A 20,256-nucleotide genomic window follows, 5' to 3' on the forward strand; every position below is an offset into this window, starting at 1 on the left:
TTTGAATTCTGCACAGAATGCTGTATATTAAAGCGATATAAAGGACATTAGGAAGAGAAACGGTTAGAGATTAGAAGAAAACTGAGGTTTTACAGAGTCTAACGGCTCTGGCCGAGCTATAACATAAATGAAACGCTATTGGCTATTTTAAAAAAGGGGCGGGGCTGTTCAATATATTGCCCTGTCTTTCTGTTTCAGTTGAAATTACGTCAACACATTGAATAATGCTGCGTGTACCAAGACACTTCAGCTGGCCTTTAATGTTATTAAGTGACGAGAATACTTTTTGTGTGCAAAAAACAAACAAAAATAATTTATTCAACAATTTCTTCTCTTCCATGTTAGTCTTCTACTTAGTTGATGTAATAAACACAGTGCAGTGCTTCCTCGTTCTACGTCAAAACACCAACTCAGTATTGGCTGACGCTGTTCACATGAGCACTAGGGGTGTAACGGTACGCGTATTCGTACCGAACGGTTTACGGAGGAAAATTCCAAATGGAAGTGATCATCTCTGTGAGCAGGGCGTACGTGCCATATGTAATATGCACTTGGCAAAGGGAGCGGCGTAATTTCCTCATTTTCTTCAGCTGGGATGACGCTTTCCATTAATTAATGTTAATTAATTCATTTAGGGGTTAGTTCACCCAAAAATGAAAATTCTGTCATTAATTACTCACCCACCTCATGTCATTCCCAACACGTAAGACTTTCGTTGATCCTCAGAACACAAATGAAGATCTTTTTGATTAAATCTGAGATATGTCCATAGACTTCAAAAAATGTATAAAGAGATCAAAAAACTAATCCATATGACTCGAGCGGTTAAGTCCAAATTTTCTGAAGAGACTCGAACGCTTTTTATGATGAACAGATTTAATTTAGGCTTTACTCACATATTAAATATAAACACATAAACACATACTAAACACAAACAACCGATACTCAACCGAACATGAATGATGCACGAGATCAAACCTCTTCCGGAAGCTGCGTAACCAATGAGATTCATTCTCGCAGCACATTATTAGAGTCATTTGCTCGTGAATCGAACACAACGCAGGTGCATGTTTGTTTTCCCGTCGACGCTGAAAAGGAAACACTGTGACCTGCCTCATGCCAAAATTATGTAAATGCAAGTTATGACCACAACTTGTTAAGTGAACTCGAGAAGGCTATATTTTAGTATATCTGCGTGTCATGACACTCGGCGTAACCTATTTCCACTCTGCGAACCAACACCAGAGGTGGGTGTGATATTTCTTTCATAGAATAGCTTGAAAAGTTGTTGAAATTAAGCTACTTACATTTTAGATACATTCGCTATCGACAATTGCTTCGTCCCTTTTTGCTCCGCCGACGAATATAGTTCCAAACGAAGCTAAAGCAGAATTGACCGTTGCGCGTCTCCGAGAAACACTGCAGTTTCGTTCCTGAATGAATCAGTGCTTTGAACGAATCGGTTTCGTGAATGGTTCAATGCCTCATCACTCTACCATGCAGACTGAATAAGGAAAGAGTAGCTTTAAAAATACTAATGAACAGGGCTGCGTTTCTCAAAGCATTGTAAGCCTAAGTAGATCGTAAAACCATTGCAGCCAGCAAAAAAGACAAAAGGAGTGATACAAACACAGTTTGACTAAATACCGAAATAGCCAATCAAATTCGATCATTGTAATTAATTGATAAATAAAAAAAAAAATAATAACTTCATGCTTTATGCTTATGCTTAGTAAATTAAAACTTGTATTTAGCCTGAAATATTCCTAAGATGTGCCTTGCATGAACTCACTCATTTAGGAAGGATGCTACAGTGGATACTAATTAACATTTAAATTAATTAGGAAGTAAATGAGCATGCATTTTCTTTGCAGTTTATTATTTTGCATGTCTAAATGAAAAATTAATTAGTTTGTTTCTAAATGTTTGAGGCCAGAATGAAATGTCACTTAAGTGAAAGTTACTTAAGCGGATTACGTCAAACAATCCTCAGGGGAATCTCAGTATTCAAGAGAGATAAAAGAATATCCTTAACCTTGAATCACCACACTTATTTCACATTGCAATTGCCTCAAAAAGGAAGTTGTTTTTTTTTTCTTCTCCAGACCCTCTCAACGCCTTCGAGGGGAGAGTCTCTTCTCTTTGTAAATGATCTTCCTGTTTATTCTCGATTTGATTATGACACAGACCGATAACCTTTTTGAGCTGGAGCACAGCTGCTTCACAAGCCATGAGAGTTGAATCTATTAGCTACGGCCCCACAGATGGAAGTGTTATTCACAGTACTGTTGTTGGCCTCTCTGGGGATACAGCAGTCAAAAGTACATATCCCCAGTCTAAGAGGAAAATGAGACTCGGTCTTCATGCTGATGAGGAGAGGAGCTCACAGGAAACACATAAGAGGATATCAAATCTCTCATCAGTTCTCCTGGACCACACTGTGCCTCTCTGAGGGTGGGGGGGTGGTTCTTCAAAGCACTTCTGTTCTGTCCTGTGACTGAAATAATTACCTGTGCTGAATGAGTAGACTGAAAAAAAGCAACACTGGCACTCACTGGAGAGATGCACACAGGACACGTTCAGGGAAACATCTGTCAGAGGAAAGTTTTTGTGCTGAATGGAATTATTATTTTCTTAATCTTGTTTATCATTAAACATTGTCGTCTAATATTAAGAAACTGAAATGATCCATTTTGTTAACTTTATTAGCCACAGGACTGACAGCAGAGAGTAAATGGATGGGAAAAATTTAACAAATACTGCATGAGACGCTTCTAAATTCTCATTATGTCTAATTTACAACCCTTATTTTATTCGGTAGCATCTTGTAACTATTTTAAATAACCATATTGTTCTAAGTTGAAACACACTAACTAAAATTGAAACAATGGTGCCACCAAGTGGATAACAACTGAACAGTTCTCAAATATTTTCCCCCTGGAAAAAAAACGAAACAAAATACAGTGCTCACCGTAAACGAGTACACCCCCTTTGAAAAGTAACATTTTAAACAATATCTCAATGGACTCAAAAACAATTTCTGAAATGTTGACATGACTAAGTTTAATATAACATCTGTTTAACATGAAAGTAAGGTTAATAATATAACTTAGATTACACATTTTTCAGTTTTACTCAAATTAGGGTAATGCAAAATGAGTACACCCCACAACAAAAAATATTACATCAAGTAGTTTGTATGGCTTCCATGATTTTTAATGACAGCACCAAGTCTTCTAGGCATGGAATGAACAAGTTGGCGACATTTTGCAACATCTATCTTTTTCCATTCTCCAAAATTGACCTCTTTTAGAGACTGGATGCTGGATGAAGTGTGATGCTCAACTTGTCTCTTCAGAATTCCCCACAGGTGTTTGATTGGGTTCAGATCAGGAGCCACTGAATCACTTTCACCCTGTTCTTCTTCGGAAATCCAACAGTGGCCTTAGATGTGTGTTTAGGATCATTGTCATGTTGGAAAAAGTGCACGACGACCAAGGGCACGGAGTGATGGTAGCATCTTCTCTTTCAGTATAGAGCAGTACATCTGTGAATTCATGATGCCATCAATGAAATGCAGCTCCCGACACCAGCAGCACTCATGCAGCCCCACATAAGGACACTGCCACCACCAGGTTTCACTGTAGGCACCATGCATTTTTCTTTGTATTCCTCTCCTTTGCGACGCCATACAGTTTTGAAGCCATCAGTTCCAAAAACATTGATCTTGGTCTCATCACTCCAGAGTATAGAGTCCCAGTAGTCTTCATCTTTGTCAGCATGGGCCCTGGCAAACTCTAGGCGGGCTTTTTTTGTGCCTGTGCTTTAGGAGAGGCTTCTTTCATGTGCGGCACCCATGCATGCCATTCCTCTGCAGTGTACAAGTAGTCACCCCAGTTTGGCTTTCTACTTCTTTAGATAACTGCAGTGAACTTGCATGCCGATATTCTTCAACCCTTCTCATCAGAAGAAGCTCCTGTCGAGTTGTTAACTTCCATGGACGACCTGAACGTCTCTGTGAGATGGTTGCAGTTCCATCTTTTTTAAATTTTTGTACCACTTTTGCTACAGTATTCTGACTGATAAATAAAGCTTTACTGATCTTCTTGTAGCCTTCACCTTTCTGGTGTAAAAAAATTATTTTCTTTCTCAGGTCTTATGACATTTCTATTCCATGTGGTGCCATTGCTGACAGCATGAAATGGGAAGGGGTTTTAACACCCTTTTATAGTCAACTGTCCGCTGGACACCTGTGTAATGAATAATTAGACTCATCTGTGGTTGAATTCTTCTTAAATTAGACATTTGTAGTGTAAAATTTAGCTTTGCTCCAGAGACTTTCAGTGGGGTGTATTCATTTTTGCATCACCCTAATTTGAGTAAAACTGAACATTTTGTTCTCTAAGTTGTATTATTAACCTTACTATCTTGTTATAAGTTAAACAGATGTTCTATAAAACTTAGTCTTGTCAACATTTTGGAAATTGTTTTTGTGTTCATCGAGATATTGTTTAATAATGATATTGTATAAATAATATCCTAATAATTATAATAAATATATATATATATATATATATATATATATATATATATATATATATATATATATATATATATATATATATATATACACACAAAAACACACATACATTTAAATACACAAACATATATACAAATACATATGTGTATGTATATGTGTGTATATATATATATGTGTGTGTGTGTGTGTGTGTGTACACACATATATACATACACATATGTATTTGTATATATGTTTGTGTATTTAAATGTATGTGTGTGTTTTGTGTGTTGTGTGTGTGTGTGTGTATATATATATATATATATATATATATATATATATATATATATATATATATAATATGTTATTATATATATATATATATATATATATATATATATATATATATTATATATATATATATATATATATATATATATATATATTATTATTATTATAATTATTAGGATATTATTTATAATATATATAATAAATCAAATCAATCATTTCATTTTTCTAGCATTTTTTCCTGTTTTTGAAAAAAATAATTGCAAACCTGCATAGAAAAATGTGATCTTTGCTAGACTGATCAAATTCAAGTAGTAAATGTTTTCAGAACTACACTAAACTAATAAAAAAATGCTAAGGTTTTATATATATATAAAAAATTACAAGAAATTAAAATATCTCTTTTTTTTTCAAAATCTAAAATATAACAGCATGGTTGTTTTTAATGGTATGAAAAGGATAATCACTACAAATTGCTTCAAACACCTTTTACACCTCAGTGTCATGTCTGATGTTTAGGGCTGATAAATAGGGATCCGATAAGAAAAACTATTCTATGTTACTATCCTAACGTAACTGTATTGTTATCTCTTTCAGAAAGCCTTTGTGATGCACCACAATGATGAAGGAAGGTGAAGAGCAGTCAGAGATGCTCAGCAGTGGGTTCACAGTTATGGTGCTATAGCCTGCTCAGCCAATCACACTCTCGTATGTAAATAGACAGGAATGACTCTTTGCTGATTGGTCCTCCCCAGACTTGCCACTGCCCTCATCAACTGACTCTCTTCCTTGTTGTTGTTGTTATGCCATCATTGAGGTCCTGTGTGTGGGCGCAGGGAGGGGCCAAGCGTCTCTTTCTATAGGCTTTTCTGTCTCTGCCAGGAGAGGCTGAGAGGAAGAGAAGGACGAGTGGGCGGGAACTAGGCACAGGCTGGAGTAGAGCATCCCTGACCGAGGCTCGGCTAACGGCTAGAAAAGCGCCTCCAGACTGATGCTGAGTCAGGTACAGGTGGAGTCACACCCTGTTTGGCTTGGACCCTCCAGAAATCATGGAGGAGCTGGAACATACCTGTCCACTGCCACGAACGGTGAGATATAAGCGTTTTGTTGTTGTCGATGGCATCTGTGAAACAGTGAGGAGAGGCTAGATCACTTTTTCTTTGTTGTCATCTGTCTTTCAGTCTGTCTTTTGTTTTTGTCCTTTTGTGCTGCTGTCAGGGTGACGCGGAGCTTGTGAAACTGCAGTTAAAGTGAGATGTTTTGTACTGACTGTCTGTGCTAATGCCATGTCGTAACGCTGCTATCAGCTCTTTTAATCCTCTGCATCTACCAGATGTTGTTTTTAAGAGAGAGCCAACATTTTGGTGGGATGCTGCAGAGCTAATGTTACAGACACCATCCAGATTGCATTTATCTGCAGGTTGCCCTTCTGTGATGTTGCTCCTCCTCTTCACCTTGTATAGAATTCTGGGAAAGGTCCCCAGCATCCTTTGAAACACGGTCTCCGTTGCTATGGGAATGAATCGTGCATTGCTCCATGGAGATTTTTCCTCCAATGAATAATTACATCTCACGCCTACATTGCATATCTTTATTGTAAAATGTAAATATGTACCAGCTGTTTCCTGTTGACCGGCAGGAAGAAGCTCTCACTGGGCATTTCCTGAAAGGACAGATGGTCACTGTTGTCCCAAAGGTCCCAAAAGTCAATGGAATTTTAAAGCAGAAAATATTCTTTAACATTTCTGTAATGTGTTTGCCCAGTATTTATTTAAACAGCATCTGGTGGCTCTGCCCACATTTAGGAAAACGGATTGGGGCTAGTTGTCACACTAGGAAGTTGGCATCAGGATAATATCTCAGTAACTATAAAGTCTACTTTATACTTGATGGCTCTAGATTTCATCTTTTTTTTTCTGTGCAGTGGTTTTGTATTGGTTTCAAACACCAAGTTCAAAATGGTCTTAAATTAGAATAATTTGACATTTTTTCAATTAATTTTGCCAAAGCTGTTGGGTAAACAAATTAATGCTAAAAAAACACATTTTAATGGTTTGATCATTTTTGTATGATACCTTTTTAATTTTTTTGTGTATTTTACTATTTAAATTAAGCAAAAACCCAAATATAATATAATATAATACTTGTAAGTGTACAATTTTTTTATATTAGGCAAAAATCCATTGTCTAATACATTTTATATAATATATCAAAATATAGAATGCATTATATTATATTATATTATATTATATTATATTATATTATATTATATTACTTAAGTGGATAGTTTTTATGTTTTTATTAGGCAAAAATCCATTGTCTAATATATTTTATATAATATATCAAAATATAGAATGCATTATATTATATTATATTATATTATATTATATTATATTATATTATATTATATTATATTATATTATATTACTTAAGTGGATAGTTTTTATGTTTTTATTAGCCAAAAATCCATTGTCTAATAACATATTATATAATATATCAAAATATAAAATGTATATAATATAATATAATACAGATGTGGTCCATGTTTCTATGAAACAAAAACCCATTAAATATAACATTGTTTCAAAAGTTCTAATTCAAATCTTCTTATATTAAGTCTTAAATTAGAATAAAATTATTAAAATATTTTTGCTAGTTTCTATAATTAAATAGTTTGCTAGATGTTGGGTAAATAAGTGAGCACAATAAAACCACATACCAGTAGTTGATATTTTTGTATGTTCACATGAATTATGTAGTAAATATTATATATGCATATGTTCCAGCTATTAATTTAATACAGACTTGAAGTGGACACTTGTTTTTACAAGATAATATTTCATATTTAAAAATTCATTCTATACAAAAATTGATTTTAGCCTAAGAAAAATTCAATAAAATTTGACAACTAACCCCATTCTCCCGAGCATGGGATACGAACAGCCCTCTTTCTGAATTTGAGGACTTTTCATTTAAATTCCCTGAAAGATGCACAGAAAATGAAATATCCCTGCTGCCTTGCTATACATTGAAATGCTATTTCAGAACCATGTGTTGTCACAGTCTCTGCAGGCCTATTGTTCTGTTTATGCTATAAGCCTCTAGGAGGTTTGAATGGATTGAACTATCTGTGTTATGTGCAGCATGTCTATTTCTATCTCCCCCACTCTGTGCTGCTGTGGACGAATGATTTGTCTTTAGTCAACGATATCAGAGAAGCCTCTACTGGACAAATCAATATCCGGAGTAAAGAAGCTGTTACACAGATTGTCTTGAAATCAATACATCAGATAATAACCTGTATTAGTACAAAAAGGGAAAACATTTTTGAGACGGCTAAATAGGATGTCAAGTCAGCAGGATCTAGGCTTGTTTAACCTAAACAGTATTTTATTTGGGAAGCTGCAATGTCTGTATATTTCTCATAATTTTTCTCAAATCAATTTATTCTTCAATGTTCTCTTCAGACTCTTATAGAACCAGCCATATTTACCCCCGAGACGAGTTGTGAGTGTCGGGCACCACACGAGAAGCTGACTGTAGAGCAAGCTCGACTCGGAACGCCCGGTCAGTCTGTACTTTATTTCTTCCCACTGTAATTATCATTACAAAAAGGTACACACAAGTTAAAAAATTACTTTTGTAATAAGGTCATTCTTGTTACGCTATAACCTAAGAAAATGAATTGTGTCATGAAGTGTCTCTGTAACCGGGTGTAACAGACACTCGGAAATATGCTATGAAATGCCCTATTTTTGTGTGCTTTTGATAAAAGAATATATAATATGTATTTATTACACAGAGTAGTGTTCAAAAGTTTGGAGGTCAGGATGAATACTTTTAATACTTTGTGTTCTATTGAACTTCATCTAAGAATCCTGGAAAAAATGTTTCCACAAAAATATTAAGCAGCACAACTGTTTTTAACATTGATAATAATGATAAAAAATGTAACCAAATCTGCAGATTAGAATGTTTTCTGAAGGATCATGTGACACTCAACTCTGGAGTAATGATGTTGAAAATTCAGCTTTGCCATTACAGGAATATATACACATCACAGTATATATACACAGTGCTGGTTAGTAACTGATTATATAATTTGATTACATAATCAGATTCCAAAAATTATATAAGATTATATGCTTTAAAATACAGAGTACAGTTACATTTTTATTGATTACATGATACTTAATATTAACAAAATAGCAGTAAATTATTCATCATTAAATTTTATTAAATCTTTATTTATAAATCATATTCTCATTAAATTTTCTTTTCTAAAACAGCCTATTATTGCTGATAAATGTTCTTAAAGGATATAATTACATAGAAAATTGAGGGCACATATAATCAAATAAAATATTTCATATTTTTTGTTTTATTTAGAAATAAATTAAACTTTTTTTATACTTAAAAAAAATTTAATTACTTTAATTATTAATAATAAATAATTATTACTTTATTACCTTTTCATCAACTTCATCAAACCCTGACATAATGTAATTTTTAATACACTTCATGTTGTTAACACATTTTCAACATAATGTTTTTTTAGTATTATATCAATATGGTACATGATTATCCTATTCAAATCTATGTGATAAACACGCTAGGTCAAAAGAAATCTAAACAATTAGATTATATTACCTAAAATGTGTAATGTATTAAATTATGTAACTAACTTGTTTTCATCATTTAATTTGTATTCAGTAATGGACTACAATTTGTAAGTAATCTACCCAGGGTCCAAAAGATAAAAATAAACTTGTTTTTTCCAGAAAATAACTTTTTTTTTTTTTTTTTTGCACATGTACACTTACACATTTATCAACTACCATGGATCTTAGACTTAGACACCCGTGTGTGTGTGTGTGTGTGTGTGTGTGTGTGTGTTTGTGTGTGTATGCATGATTATTGACACACTCCAAAGACAAGTAAGGTTTTAAGTCTAAGATCCATGGTAGTTAATTTACTAAAAAGTACCAAAAATGTGATAAATGTGTAAGTGTACATGTGCAAAAAAAAAAAAAAAAAACCTTATTTTTATCTTTTGGACCCTTTTCACTAATCCCATCAAACTTGAAGCTACTTCAACTGATCCCATATCAGTGGCAGAGGAAAAAGCAGTGCTTTTAGGATAGCCCACCACTGGGATCAGACATGGCAAGACTAGATTGAGGGATTCCTTGTTCATTCTGTGACCCAGATTCGCACAGCCACTCCTCACAAAGCTCTTCCATAATCATTGCCCAGTTCTGCTGAGCTCTGCTATAGTGAAGAAGAGACTAAATGAGAAGGGGTGAAAGGTTTTTGATGCCCTTAAATGACTATTTTATGTTTGTGAAAGGTGGTAAAATTGTGTGGAAAATAGTGAACATGACCATCTAATTGACGTACATTACATAAAAGTTTGGGGTGAATAATTATTTTTTTTTAATGTTTTTCAAAAGTCTCTTATGCTCACCAAGGATGCATTTATTTGATCAAAAATACAGAAAACTTAGTAATATTGTGAAATATTATTACAATTTAAATAACTGTTTTTTATTTAAATATATTTTAAAATGTGATTTATTCCTGTGATAGCAAAGCACTAATACTCCAGTCTTCAGTATCACATGATCTTTCAGAAATCATTCTAATATGCTGATTTGCTGCTCAAAAAAAACATTTCCTCTTGTAATCAATGTTGAAAAAGTTTATTTGCTTAGTGTTTTTTTAAAATCCACTTTTTTTAGGATTCTCTGATGAATAGAAAGTTCAAAAGAACAGCATTTATTTGAAAAATAAATCTTTTGTAACATTATAAATGTCTTTATCATCATTTTTCATCAGTTTAATGCATGCTTGCTGAATAAAAGAAAAAAAGAAAAAAAAAATCTTAGTACCCCAAAACTTTTGAATGGTAATGTATAAACTTTTTATGTATGTACAGGAAAATTGTAAATAATTTCTAAAAGTGTCTTGAATTTTCCATTCTCAGTGGATCGGCCTGTGCGAATCTATGCAGATGGCATCTTTGATCTTTTTCATTCTGGTCACGCTCGCGCCCTGATGCAGGCTAAAAATCTGTTCCCTAATGCCTACCTTATAGTTGGAGGTACAGACACATTTAATTTACTGATCCAGACTTTTCAGTATTCTGTAGGAGTTGTTCAATTAGGAATTGTGTGGTTCTAAACTGATGAAATGTATATTGTGTGTGTTAAGTATGTAGTGATGAACTCACTCACAAGTTCAAGGGCTTCACCGTAATGGCTGAAGAAGAGCGGTACGAGGCGTTGAGACACTGTCGCTACGTTGATGAGGTTTTGCGTGATGCACCCTGGACTCTTACCCAAGAATTTTTAGAAAAACACAAGGTCAGTCAAGTCTTCGAACAGTTCCGTACCCATAACTTCCTGCGATTAACCCTCTGGTTCGTATTCTCTAGATTGACTTTGTGGCACATGATGACATCCCATACTCCTCTGCTGGATCTGAGGACGTGTACAAGCATATTAAGGAGGCAGGTAAGGAAAAGCATTCGTCGCTTAAGAGCATGTGTATGTTTGTGCTTCAGACCAGGTCTAACATGTGTGAGTGTCTCAGGTATGTTTGTGCCCACTAAAAGGACAGAAGGGATCTCAACGTCTGACCTGATCACCCGGATAGTGAGAGACTATGACGTGTACGCAAGACGCAACTTGCAGAGGGGCTACACCGCTAAAGAACTGAATGTCAGTTATATTAATGTAAGCAAGTGAACTTAATGTACTTAAATGTTGAATCTAATTTCATTTTCTTTTGATAAGTAAAACTTATTCAAAAAGGACATTTTACAACCTGACCTTAAAAAAAAAAAAAATCTAAATAAATTTTAATTCATAAATTTAAACATCATAGAGGGGGTGTATTTGAGTCACTCTATGTATGAATATAGTGTGAAATGAATATTTAAATTTAGTTTTGAAACATAGTGTTGCATTATTTGACCCATAATTAAAATCAATAAAACATTCTCATTAAAAATGTACTTTGAAGTATGAAAGATTATGAAAGTAAGATGTGTTTTGACATTTAAAGGATTGGTTCACTTTCAAATGAAAATTACCTCAAGCTTTACTCACCCTCAAGCCATCCTAGGTGTATATGACTTTCTTGTTTCTGATGAACACGATCTGAATATAAAGAAAAAAATATCTAGCTTCTGCTAGCCCGCCTTCCCTATTCAACTTACGGAAAAAGCTTAACTGACGCGATGACAGTTTACACTGTCTTCGTAAGTTGAATACGGAAGGGATTCTGGCGGAAGCTAAATATTTGACTTCATAACTTGTTAAATATGGATATTGTTTTTACTAGAGCCCGACCGATATGGATTTTTGGGGGCCGATGCCGATGCTAACTCGAAAAGAGCCGATTTATAAGCCGATATTTTGATTTTGAAAATAAACTGGATATTAGACCCATTTCCTATAAACTACACTTACACAACATTCAATAACAAAATATCTGCCCGTTCTATGTATGTGGGCTGTATAAACCATTTTCCAGAAGGGATTATGTTAAAAAAAGCCTTAGATTACAGTCTCAATGACTAAACAATTGCACATCAAAAGTATATATTTTTTAATGATCAAAAAACAGTCTGGTTTTAAACATTTAACAGTTTTACTTACTTCCAGTTAAAGCTGGTTTTAACAGTCTGTGTGTGTACTGTAAATAAATTATAATACTAAAGTTAAAGTAAAAGAGCTATACCAAACAAATTCAATATTCAACAAAACCATGTCAATGAATTGAAAATAAAATTAAAATAAGTTAAATGGGAAACACTGCAGATATATTTAGAATAAGTTAAACGCTAACGTTATAGTTTGACCCCTTATTAACGTTCGCGCTCTTCCACTGATAAACATGGTATTAGCTTTGTGGCTAATCTAATATAGCAATGCATTAGCGGCTGTAAGTGATGTTACAGAATATTTAGAAGTGATAATGATAGGACCGTTAGCTAGAACTACCACACTGTTTTATATACAGTGTATGAACTAAATCTATAATCATTTCACATGACGAACGACAGACTCACCGTCAAAAGAGTACATCTCCGTGGCACTTGGGTAAAGTTGGTTTTATATTCACACATTCAGACTTCTGATAAATTCAGACTTTCCAATAAATGTGCAATAAATTAATGTTTGCGAATTTTAAGCAGCGACATGATATTGACAACCAACGATTGTCAACTTACAACATTTTTCACAGTCGATCAAAATAGGCAAGTTTGATTTAATGGCATATTTACTTGTGAATGTCCACTTAATGTCCAATGTTGTGATTAACAAGGCTATTCTATTGAATACTGATGTCCGAATGTGCGAATATAAAACCAACTTTACCCAAGTCTCCGTGGCTCGGCCTTACAGTCTATGGGCTCGGCTGATAGCTTTCTTCTGTAGTGGATTTCTGGCGCTGTTGTCAACTGGGGAGTTGCAGAGCTCCCTCTGGTGGGCAAACTATGCAACACTCATAACATGAGTGAAGCATGAGACTCTGTTTCTCATGTTTCATCGGCCGTTATAAACGCCGATGCCGATTTAAATGCAATTAGCTCATATCGGCCGATAATATCGGCCGGCCGATATACTTCGGTCGGGCTCTAGTTTTCTGACGCAACACGCAATCTTTGAATATCAGAAGGAAAAATTAACCCCCTGGAGCCGTGTGGAATATGTTTATGATGGATGGATGTGGATGGAAGCACTTTCTTCAGCTTCATACTCGTGGTATAGATCACTGCCATTATAAAGCTCAAATGCGTCAGGATATTTATTAAAGGTCCCGTTTTTCGTGTTTTTTTTGAAGCTTTGATTGTGTTTATAGTGTGCAATATAACATGTGTTCATGTTTCGCGTGTAAAAAAACACAGTATTTTTCACATAATTTACTTATCTGTATACCGCTGTTTCCACTGTCATAAAAACCCAATAGGATCTGGCTGCAGACCATAAGCGAGTGGAGCTCCACTCAAGAGCGGAAATACGTCACCTCCACTAGTGGAGCGGCCGAGCGGATATACGTCACCTAATCTACACGCATAATAAGGAAGTAGTTGAAATAATCGTATCGAAGCGGTATATTAAGCTTTTAAGGTTTATGACACGAAGGTGTTGAATACTTTTTTCAATTTTTTTCAAATTTTTTAGCAATTTAAACTGGACTTTAAAACATAGCAGTAGGTTTAAAACCCCTTTTTAAAAGCCGCTGCTATTTTTTAAAAACATTTTTATTATTATTAAACATACAGGGGATACATGAAATAGATTTGAAACAAAATACAAAAAAGGATGTATAAACAAGCAAGAAAAAAAATTTAACAAATGTCTAAGACCAGTCCATCTCCTTTGACCCTGTTTCCCACAAAAACAGAACATTAATTATTTCAAAAATAAAGTTTTCTTGATACCAGACCATACAATAATAGTAGAAAGATATTTATTTTTTTCCATTTAAAAAAAGCTTTTGGGTGACAACTGAACTTCTTAAGGATTCTTCTCATCCAAAAATTGTTACATTTAACGTTACAGAGCTCCAGACCTCCAATTGACAATTTGGGTACTTCACATTTTTCTACTCTGTAACTACAATATGCCCTAACTAGATATAACAGTTTGGGTGAGATAGATTTAATAACCTAATGATAAATTTTAGATGAGGTATCCAGTTTAAACATTGTTGTAAATTCAGAATAGGAATAGAAGTTACCATCCCTTTTTAACAAATCTAAAATAAAAGTTACACCTTTGTCAAACCAATCTTTTAAAAAAATAAAAAATTTCCCACGCAGCACATTCTGATTATTCCATATGATACTTCTATTAAAAAAAAAATTGGCAAGCTTGATTGGGAGTTTGCTGCCTCTGCTATTTGTTCATGTTTGTTTGAGCAACAGTTCAACTACCAATGTAAAATTCCATACATTTTAGAAGGTACACATTATGTTTGTGATATTTGTGATATGAATTATCTGAACATATTTAAAATGCCACATGAGTTTTGGGAACATGACTGAGATAACATGCATCCATCTTCTGCTTTAAAATCTTTTAAAAAATTTAAATGAATTAAGTTTCCTGAGACTGACCAATACACATTTTGAATAGTTAAATATGTGCAGTATTAGATTCAGTGTTTAAAAAAAAAAAAAAGATAAAAAATAAATGTATAGACTTAAGTCTAATTTAAAATAGTTACAGCAATCAAATGTCACCCAATCAGTGGAATGGCCCAAAAAGACTTTGACTTTTGGCAACATACCTTTAAAATATAAAGAGTGCTGCATCTTCCGTGCAAATCCTAGATCTTAGCCCTGGATGTAAGTGAGAAATTAAATGTTAAAACAATCTCCTCATATGACTTTTTAACGTAATACAACGAACGCTAGACGCATTCACATACAAAACAATCGTGTCTTTTTCATTATTCACGACAACATAGGTTATGCTAGCCGTCATGCAACATCAGCTAACATTGGCGAGGCATCAATATCGCTCGTAAGAAATATATAACTAATCGTGTTTATTCATCCTTTTGTGCATAAATTCACCCAAACCCTTTTTGCATGTACTGCACATTACAACAGCGTCAGTCTGCCATTGTAGCGATGCTGTGGTAAAATTACCTGAGAAAAACTCACAGCGACGCCATCTTTGTCCTCCTTTATTAATTCAAGTGGAGGTGACGTATTTCCTGTTCGAGAGTGGAGCTCCACTCGCTTATTGTCTGCAGCCAGACCCTTCTCTAAAAACGGGCTGATGACTTCCTTGTTCTATGAAGTCCCTCCTTCAGAAATACGTAACGAGTTCTGATTGTGCCAGCGGTTCCTGTGTTGTGATTCGACAGCAGTTTAGCGCTCCTTGCCCGGAAAGGTCACGCCTCTTACCATAACGTGGAGATGCACGCGCTCAGTGTTAATGTAAACAGGTCTTTAATTTTACCCTATCAATTTGAGCCGGAACCAGACCCGGTGATTGGACTGCGGGATGAAAATAACAGCGTTTCGACGACATGGCGACAAACACACTCTACAAACGCAACTCTTGTGTATTCCTGTGGGCGGAGGTTAGTCAAAAAACTGTTTTAGTGACGTCATTAAAGAAGGAAGTAGAGGGATGTAGTCCAAACTGGCCGTTCGATGTAGGCGACTTCTGTTAAATAAAATATCTCGCTTGGCATTGAACTTTGAGCTTTAAAATTTTACAGATTTTATTTATACTCTAACAACAACATTACACACTAACTAAAGTTTGAAACATGGGATCACGAAGAACGGGACCTTTAATATATCTCCGATTATGTTCATCAGAAAGAAGATAGTCATATACACCTAGGATGGCTTGAGGGTGAGTAAAGCTTGGGGAAATTTTCATTTGAAAGTGAACTAATACTTTAAGAAATGCTTGCTGAACTGACTCTAAACTCCTTTTGGTCAGGAAAAGAAGTACCGCCTGCAGAATCAGGTGGACAAGATGAAAGAGAAAGTGCGGACAGTAGAGGAGAAGTCCAAGCACTTTGTATATAGAGTGGAAGAGAAGAGCCATGATCTTATCCAGAAGTGGGAGGAGAAATCACGAGAGTTCATTGGGAATTTCCTGGAGCTCTTTGGTCCAGATGGGACATGGGTGAGATATGCATACATATATTGCTGGGTAGCAACTGATTACATGTAATCTGGATTACGTAATCAGATTCCAAAAATGTAGTACTTGTAATCAGATTACACTTACTTTATTATGGATTAAATTATTACATATTATTCACACAATGACAGTAAATTATTCATAATTTATTGATTCTCCCTAATTCTTCTTTTGTGTGTCATACCGTTTAGCTTTGACTATATTCACAATATAGAATGGCCTTGTGAATGTCATGTAAGTAAATCTGAGATGCTTCTAAATTTGGGGACAAAAGTACCTCTCATTTACACCATGTATGAGATGAAAAATTATGCAAGTTTGTAAACACTGCTGATACATAGCTGTGAAGCACTGTCTTCATCATATCCATTGACCTTCACTAATTATTGATCTGGACATAAATATTTAAATGTGCTCTAGAATTAAAAATTGAATTTACCGTGGCATAGTTAATAACAAGAGTTCAGTACATGGAAATGACATACAGTGAGTCTCAAACTCCATTGTTTCCTCCTTCTTGTGTAAATCTCATTTGTTTAAAAGACCTCCAAAGAACAGGCAAATCTCAACATAACACCGACTGTTACGTAACAGTCGGGATCATTAACATGTACACCCCCAATATTTGCATATGCCAGCCCATGTTCAAGGCATTAGACAAGGGCAGGCAATATTAACGTCTGGATCTGTGCACAGCTGAATCATCAGACTAGGTAAGCAAGCAAAGACAATAGCGAAAAATGGCAGATGGAGCAATAATAACTGACATGATCCATGATAACATGATATTTTTAGTGATATTTGTAAATTGTCTCGTTGAGACAATTTACAAAATGTTTCGTTAGCATTGAAATGTTTCGTTAGCATGTTGCTAATGTACTGTTAAATGTGGTTAAAGTTACCATCGTTTATTACTGTATTCACGGAGACAAGAGCCGTCATTATTTTCATTTTTTAAACACTTGCAGTCTGTATAATTCATAAACACAACTTCATTCTTTATAAATCTCTCCAACAGTGTGTAATGTTAGCTTTAGCCACAGAGCACTATCAGACTCATTCAGAATCAAATGTAAACATACAAATAAATACTATACTTACGCGATTAGACATGCTGCATGACGAACACTTTGTAAAGATCCATTTTGAGGGTTATATTAGCTGTGTGAACTTTGTTTATGCTGTTTAAGGCAAACGCAAGCTCTGGGGGCAGGGAGCACGAGAATTAAAGGGGCCGCAGCCTGAATTGGCGCATATTTAATGATGCCCCAAAATAGGCAGTTAAAAAAATGAATAAAAAAAAAAATCTATGGGGTATTTTGAGCTGAAACTTCGAAGACACATTCAGAAGACACCTTAGACTTATATTACATCTTTTAAAAAGACATTCTATGGCACCTTTAAACCCTGGAAAACTTTGAATGTGTAATGTCATTGCTGTTTTTATGTTTATTATTATTTGTTCATGTAATGCAGGAATTCCCAAACTTTTTGTGTCAGACAAACCCCTTGGACCTAAAATATTTACTTGGATACTTTTTTTTAAGATTTATTTTTGGCGTTTATGCCTTTTATTATGATAGGACAGTAAGTAGACAGGAAGCAAAGTAGGAGAGAGAGAGGGGGGGGGGGGGATCAGGAAAGGTCCTCGAGCCGGGACTCGAACTCCGGTCACCTGAAGCACAACAGCGCTATATGTCAGCGCTGCCCACGAGGCTATCGGTGCTGACAGACCCCTGAGATTTTAAATAAGTTGGGTCAAAAGTGATCTAAAAAGTAATCAGATTACATTACCTAAAACGATATTACAATACAAACTACAATTGTCATGTAATCTGAAATCAGTTACAATGTGCAAGTAATCTGCCCAGCACTATGTATATATACAGTATATAAAAATCTTACTGACTCCAAACTTTTGAATGATTGATATATAAAACCTTTCCATTTTTCCAGAAGCAGATGTTTCAGGATCGTAGTGGACGTATGATCCAGGCTTTATCACCGCGCGGTTCACCCAGCAACAGCCCACCAAGGGAATTTTCCCCATCCCGCTCACCGTCACCCCCCTCCCGCTGGGCCATGCCCAGAACCTCGCCACCCTCATCCCCGAAGGGTGCTTCAGCTTCCATCAGCAGCATGAGCGAGGGTGACGAAGATGAGAAGTGAGAAGTGGCCCATAACACACAGATAATAGACTGCACTTTACCCATACACGTCACATACATAACACACACTGGCAGCAATGACAGGTCAACTACCCTCATGGGAAAAATTTTAAGTACTGTACACAGCACAGGGTTGTTTGAAGTCCTGTTTAGCTATGCTGGTATTACAGCAAATATCTGAAAGCCATTGCAGCCCTGAACAGATCCTGAGAGGAGATTTAGAAAACAGAGGGGGGATTCACTGAATAAATTGTGGCCACTGTGTCTGTGTGTAGTTTTCGCACCCAAATCACTAAAAATGAATGCAAATCACCAGGGATATCGGTATCACATTGGTATTTGGAAGACATATTAGAGGTTTTTTAATTTAATGTGCTCATTTCCCCAATTTTTACATTGAAATGACCTTTGTCATCATCTAACGCAACTTAAAGTTCACATTTAAACACAATAATTTACTAACTGTTTAATGTAATCTCAAAATAAATGTCCATTTGTCATACTGTACATTATAATGTTAGTTCAGTTTTATTAATTTAGACAAAACATAGTTTAGCAATATAAAAACTATACAAAATGAAGTATAGATTAGAATCTTAATATCTGCCATTTCAGTTATCGGCCATAACAAGAAAAAAAAAAATTTGCTTTTTGTAAGCTTACTTTAATTAGGTTAATAACAGAGTAGTGACCAAAAAAGTGTGGTTAGTGAAATAGACAGATTTTTGCACTGAAATATTGTGAGCAAAAGTGCCACAACTTTAGTGAATTCGCCCCAAACGTTTAAAAGGATGAGAACTGATTCTGCCGTCTCTTGCTCAGGTCTGATTGGAACATTGGGACTGCCCTACTGTAACATATTGTACGTAACCAATCCCTGTTCCTTGTTTTCAAGGAAAATGATGTCTGATCCACCTCATAAATATGTATCAGTGCACCAATGAGGAGGCTGCTAGCGTTCACTAAACTGTCTGTGCATGAATGTGTTCTCATTAACAGTCATTCACTTGTGTTACTGCAGCCTTAACCTCGAAATAAAGCAATTTCTCTTTGGTACGATCAAGAATTGTCTTAAAAATAATACATCCAAAAGGTCTAGTAGCTTTTAGATAAGTGGTAATTCAAACTGAGGGGCTAAAATCATGATAATGAGGGATATCACATTAAATCTGTGCTGCTTAATCTACATCATGTAATTCCTCCTGTCTTGTCTAGTTATGCCATTATATGTATGCAAGAGCCACGTCAATTTACATAATCTGTACTCTGTAAAAATCCTTTTTTGGTTTGTATGTTTTCTTTTACATTAAAACTGGCTTAAAATGTAAATAATAAACCGGGAAACAGAACAATTGTCATCTACGAGATTCATTACAAATTCAAGTACACAAAATGAATGATAGTACTGGAAGATCTCTTTATTGTTCTTCTTTTATAGGTACTTCAGATGGAATGTCAATAGGTCAATATCTTCATCATGACGATTTATGTGTCAATGTCAGCATCACACAAAATCATCTAACACATATTTTGTTCCAAACAGCATTTATCTATAAGCAGTGGTGTTTTACTCACCAAGAACAAGAAAAAAAAG

General features: G+C 35.0%; 2 protein-coding genes across 8 annotated transcripts in view; one reads left to right on the top strand and one right to left on the bottom strand.

The window, feature by feature from the left end:
- Positions 1–1,459, bottom strand: part of crhb (corticotropin releasing hormone b) — a 37,681-nt gene extending 36,222 nt beyond the window's left edge. The window contains exon 1 of one of the 2 annotated variants that reach the window (XM_048174161.1): positions 1,308–1,459. The gene's annotated coding sequence lies outside the window, so the exon portion shown is untranslated. The remainder of the gene's footprint in view (positions 1–1,307) is intronic. The other variant, XM_048174159.1, reaches the window with a different exon arrangement.
- pcyt1ba (phosphate cytidylyltransferase 1B, choline a) lies at positions 1,036–20,011 on the top strand. 6 transcript variants are annotated; one of them, XM_048174149.1, is made up of 10 exons: positions 1,041–1,247; positions 5,405–5,515; positions 5,690–5,895; positions 8,275–8,374; positions 10,794–10,910; positions 11,021–11,172; positions 11,244–11,322; positions 11,402–11,544; positions 16,288–16,476; positions 18,451–20,011. In XM_048174149.1, the coding sequence occupies exons 3-10, from the start codon at positions 5,857–5,859 to the stop codon at positions 18,661–18,663; spliced, it is 1,032 nt and encodes a 343-aa protein (XP_048030106.1). In that variant the 5' UTR covers positions 1,041–1,247; positions 5,405–5,515; positions 5,690–5,856; the 3' UTR covers positions 18,664–20,011. The 6 variants fall into 6 exon arrangements, with proteins under 6 accessions (XP_048030112.1, XP_048030107.1, XP_048030108.1 ...); XM_048174155.1 differs by having other exon boundaries at positions 1,036–1,247; positions 5,405–5,895; positions 11,429–11,529; XM_048174150.1 differs by having other exon boundaries at positions 1,037–1,247; positions 5,405–5,895; positions 18,454–20,011.
- Positions 20,012–20,256: the final 245 nt, after the last annotated feature.

This window comes from Megalobrama amblycephala, linkage group LG22 (genome assembly GCF_018812025.1).
Source record: "Megalobrama amblycephala isolate DHTTF-2021 linkage group LG22, ASM1881202v1, whole genome shotgun sequence".
Lineage (NCBI taxonomy): Eukaryota > Metazoa > Chordata > Actinopteri > Cypriniformes > Xenocyprididae > Megalobrama > Megalobrama amblycephala.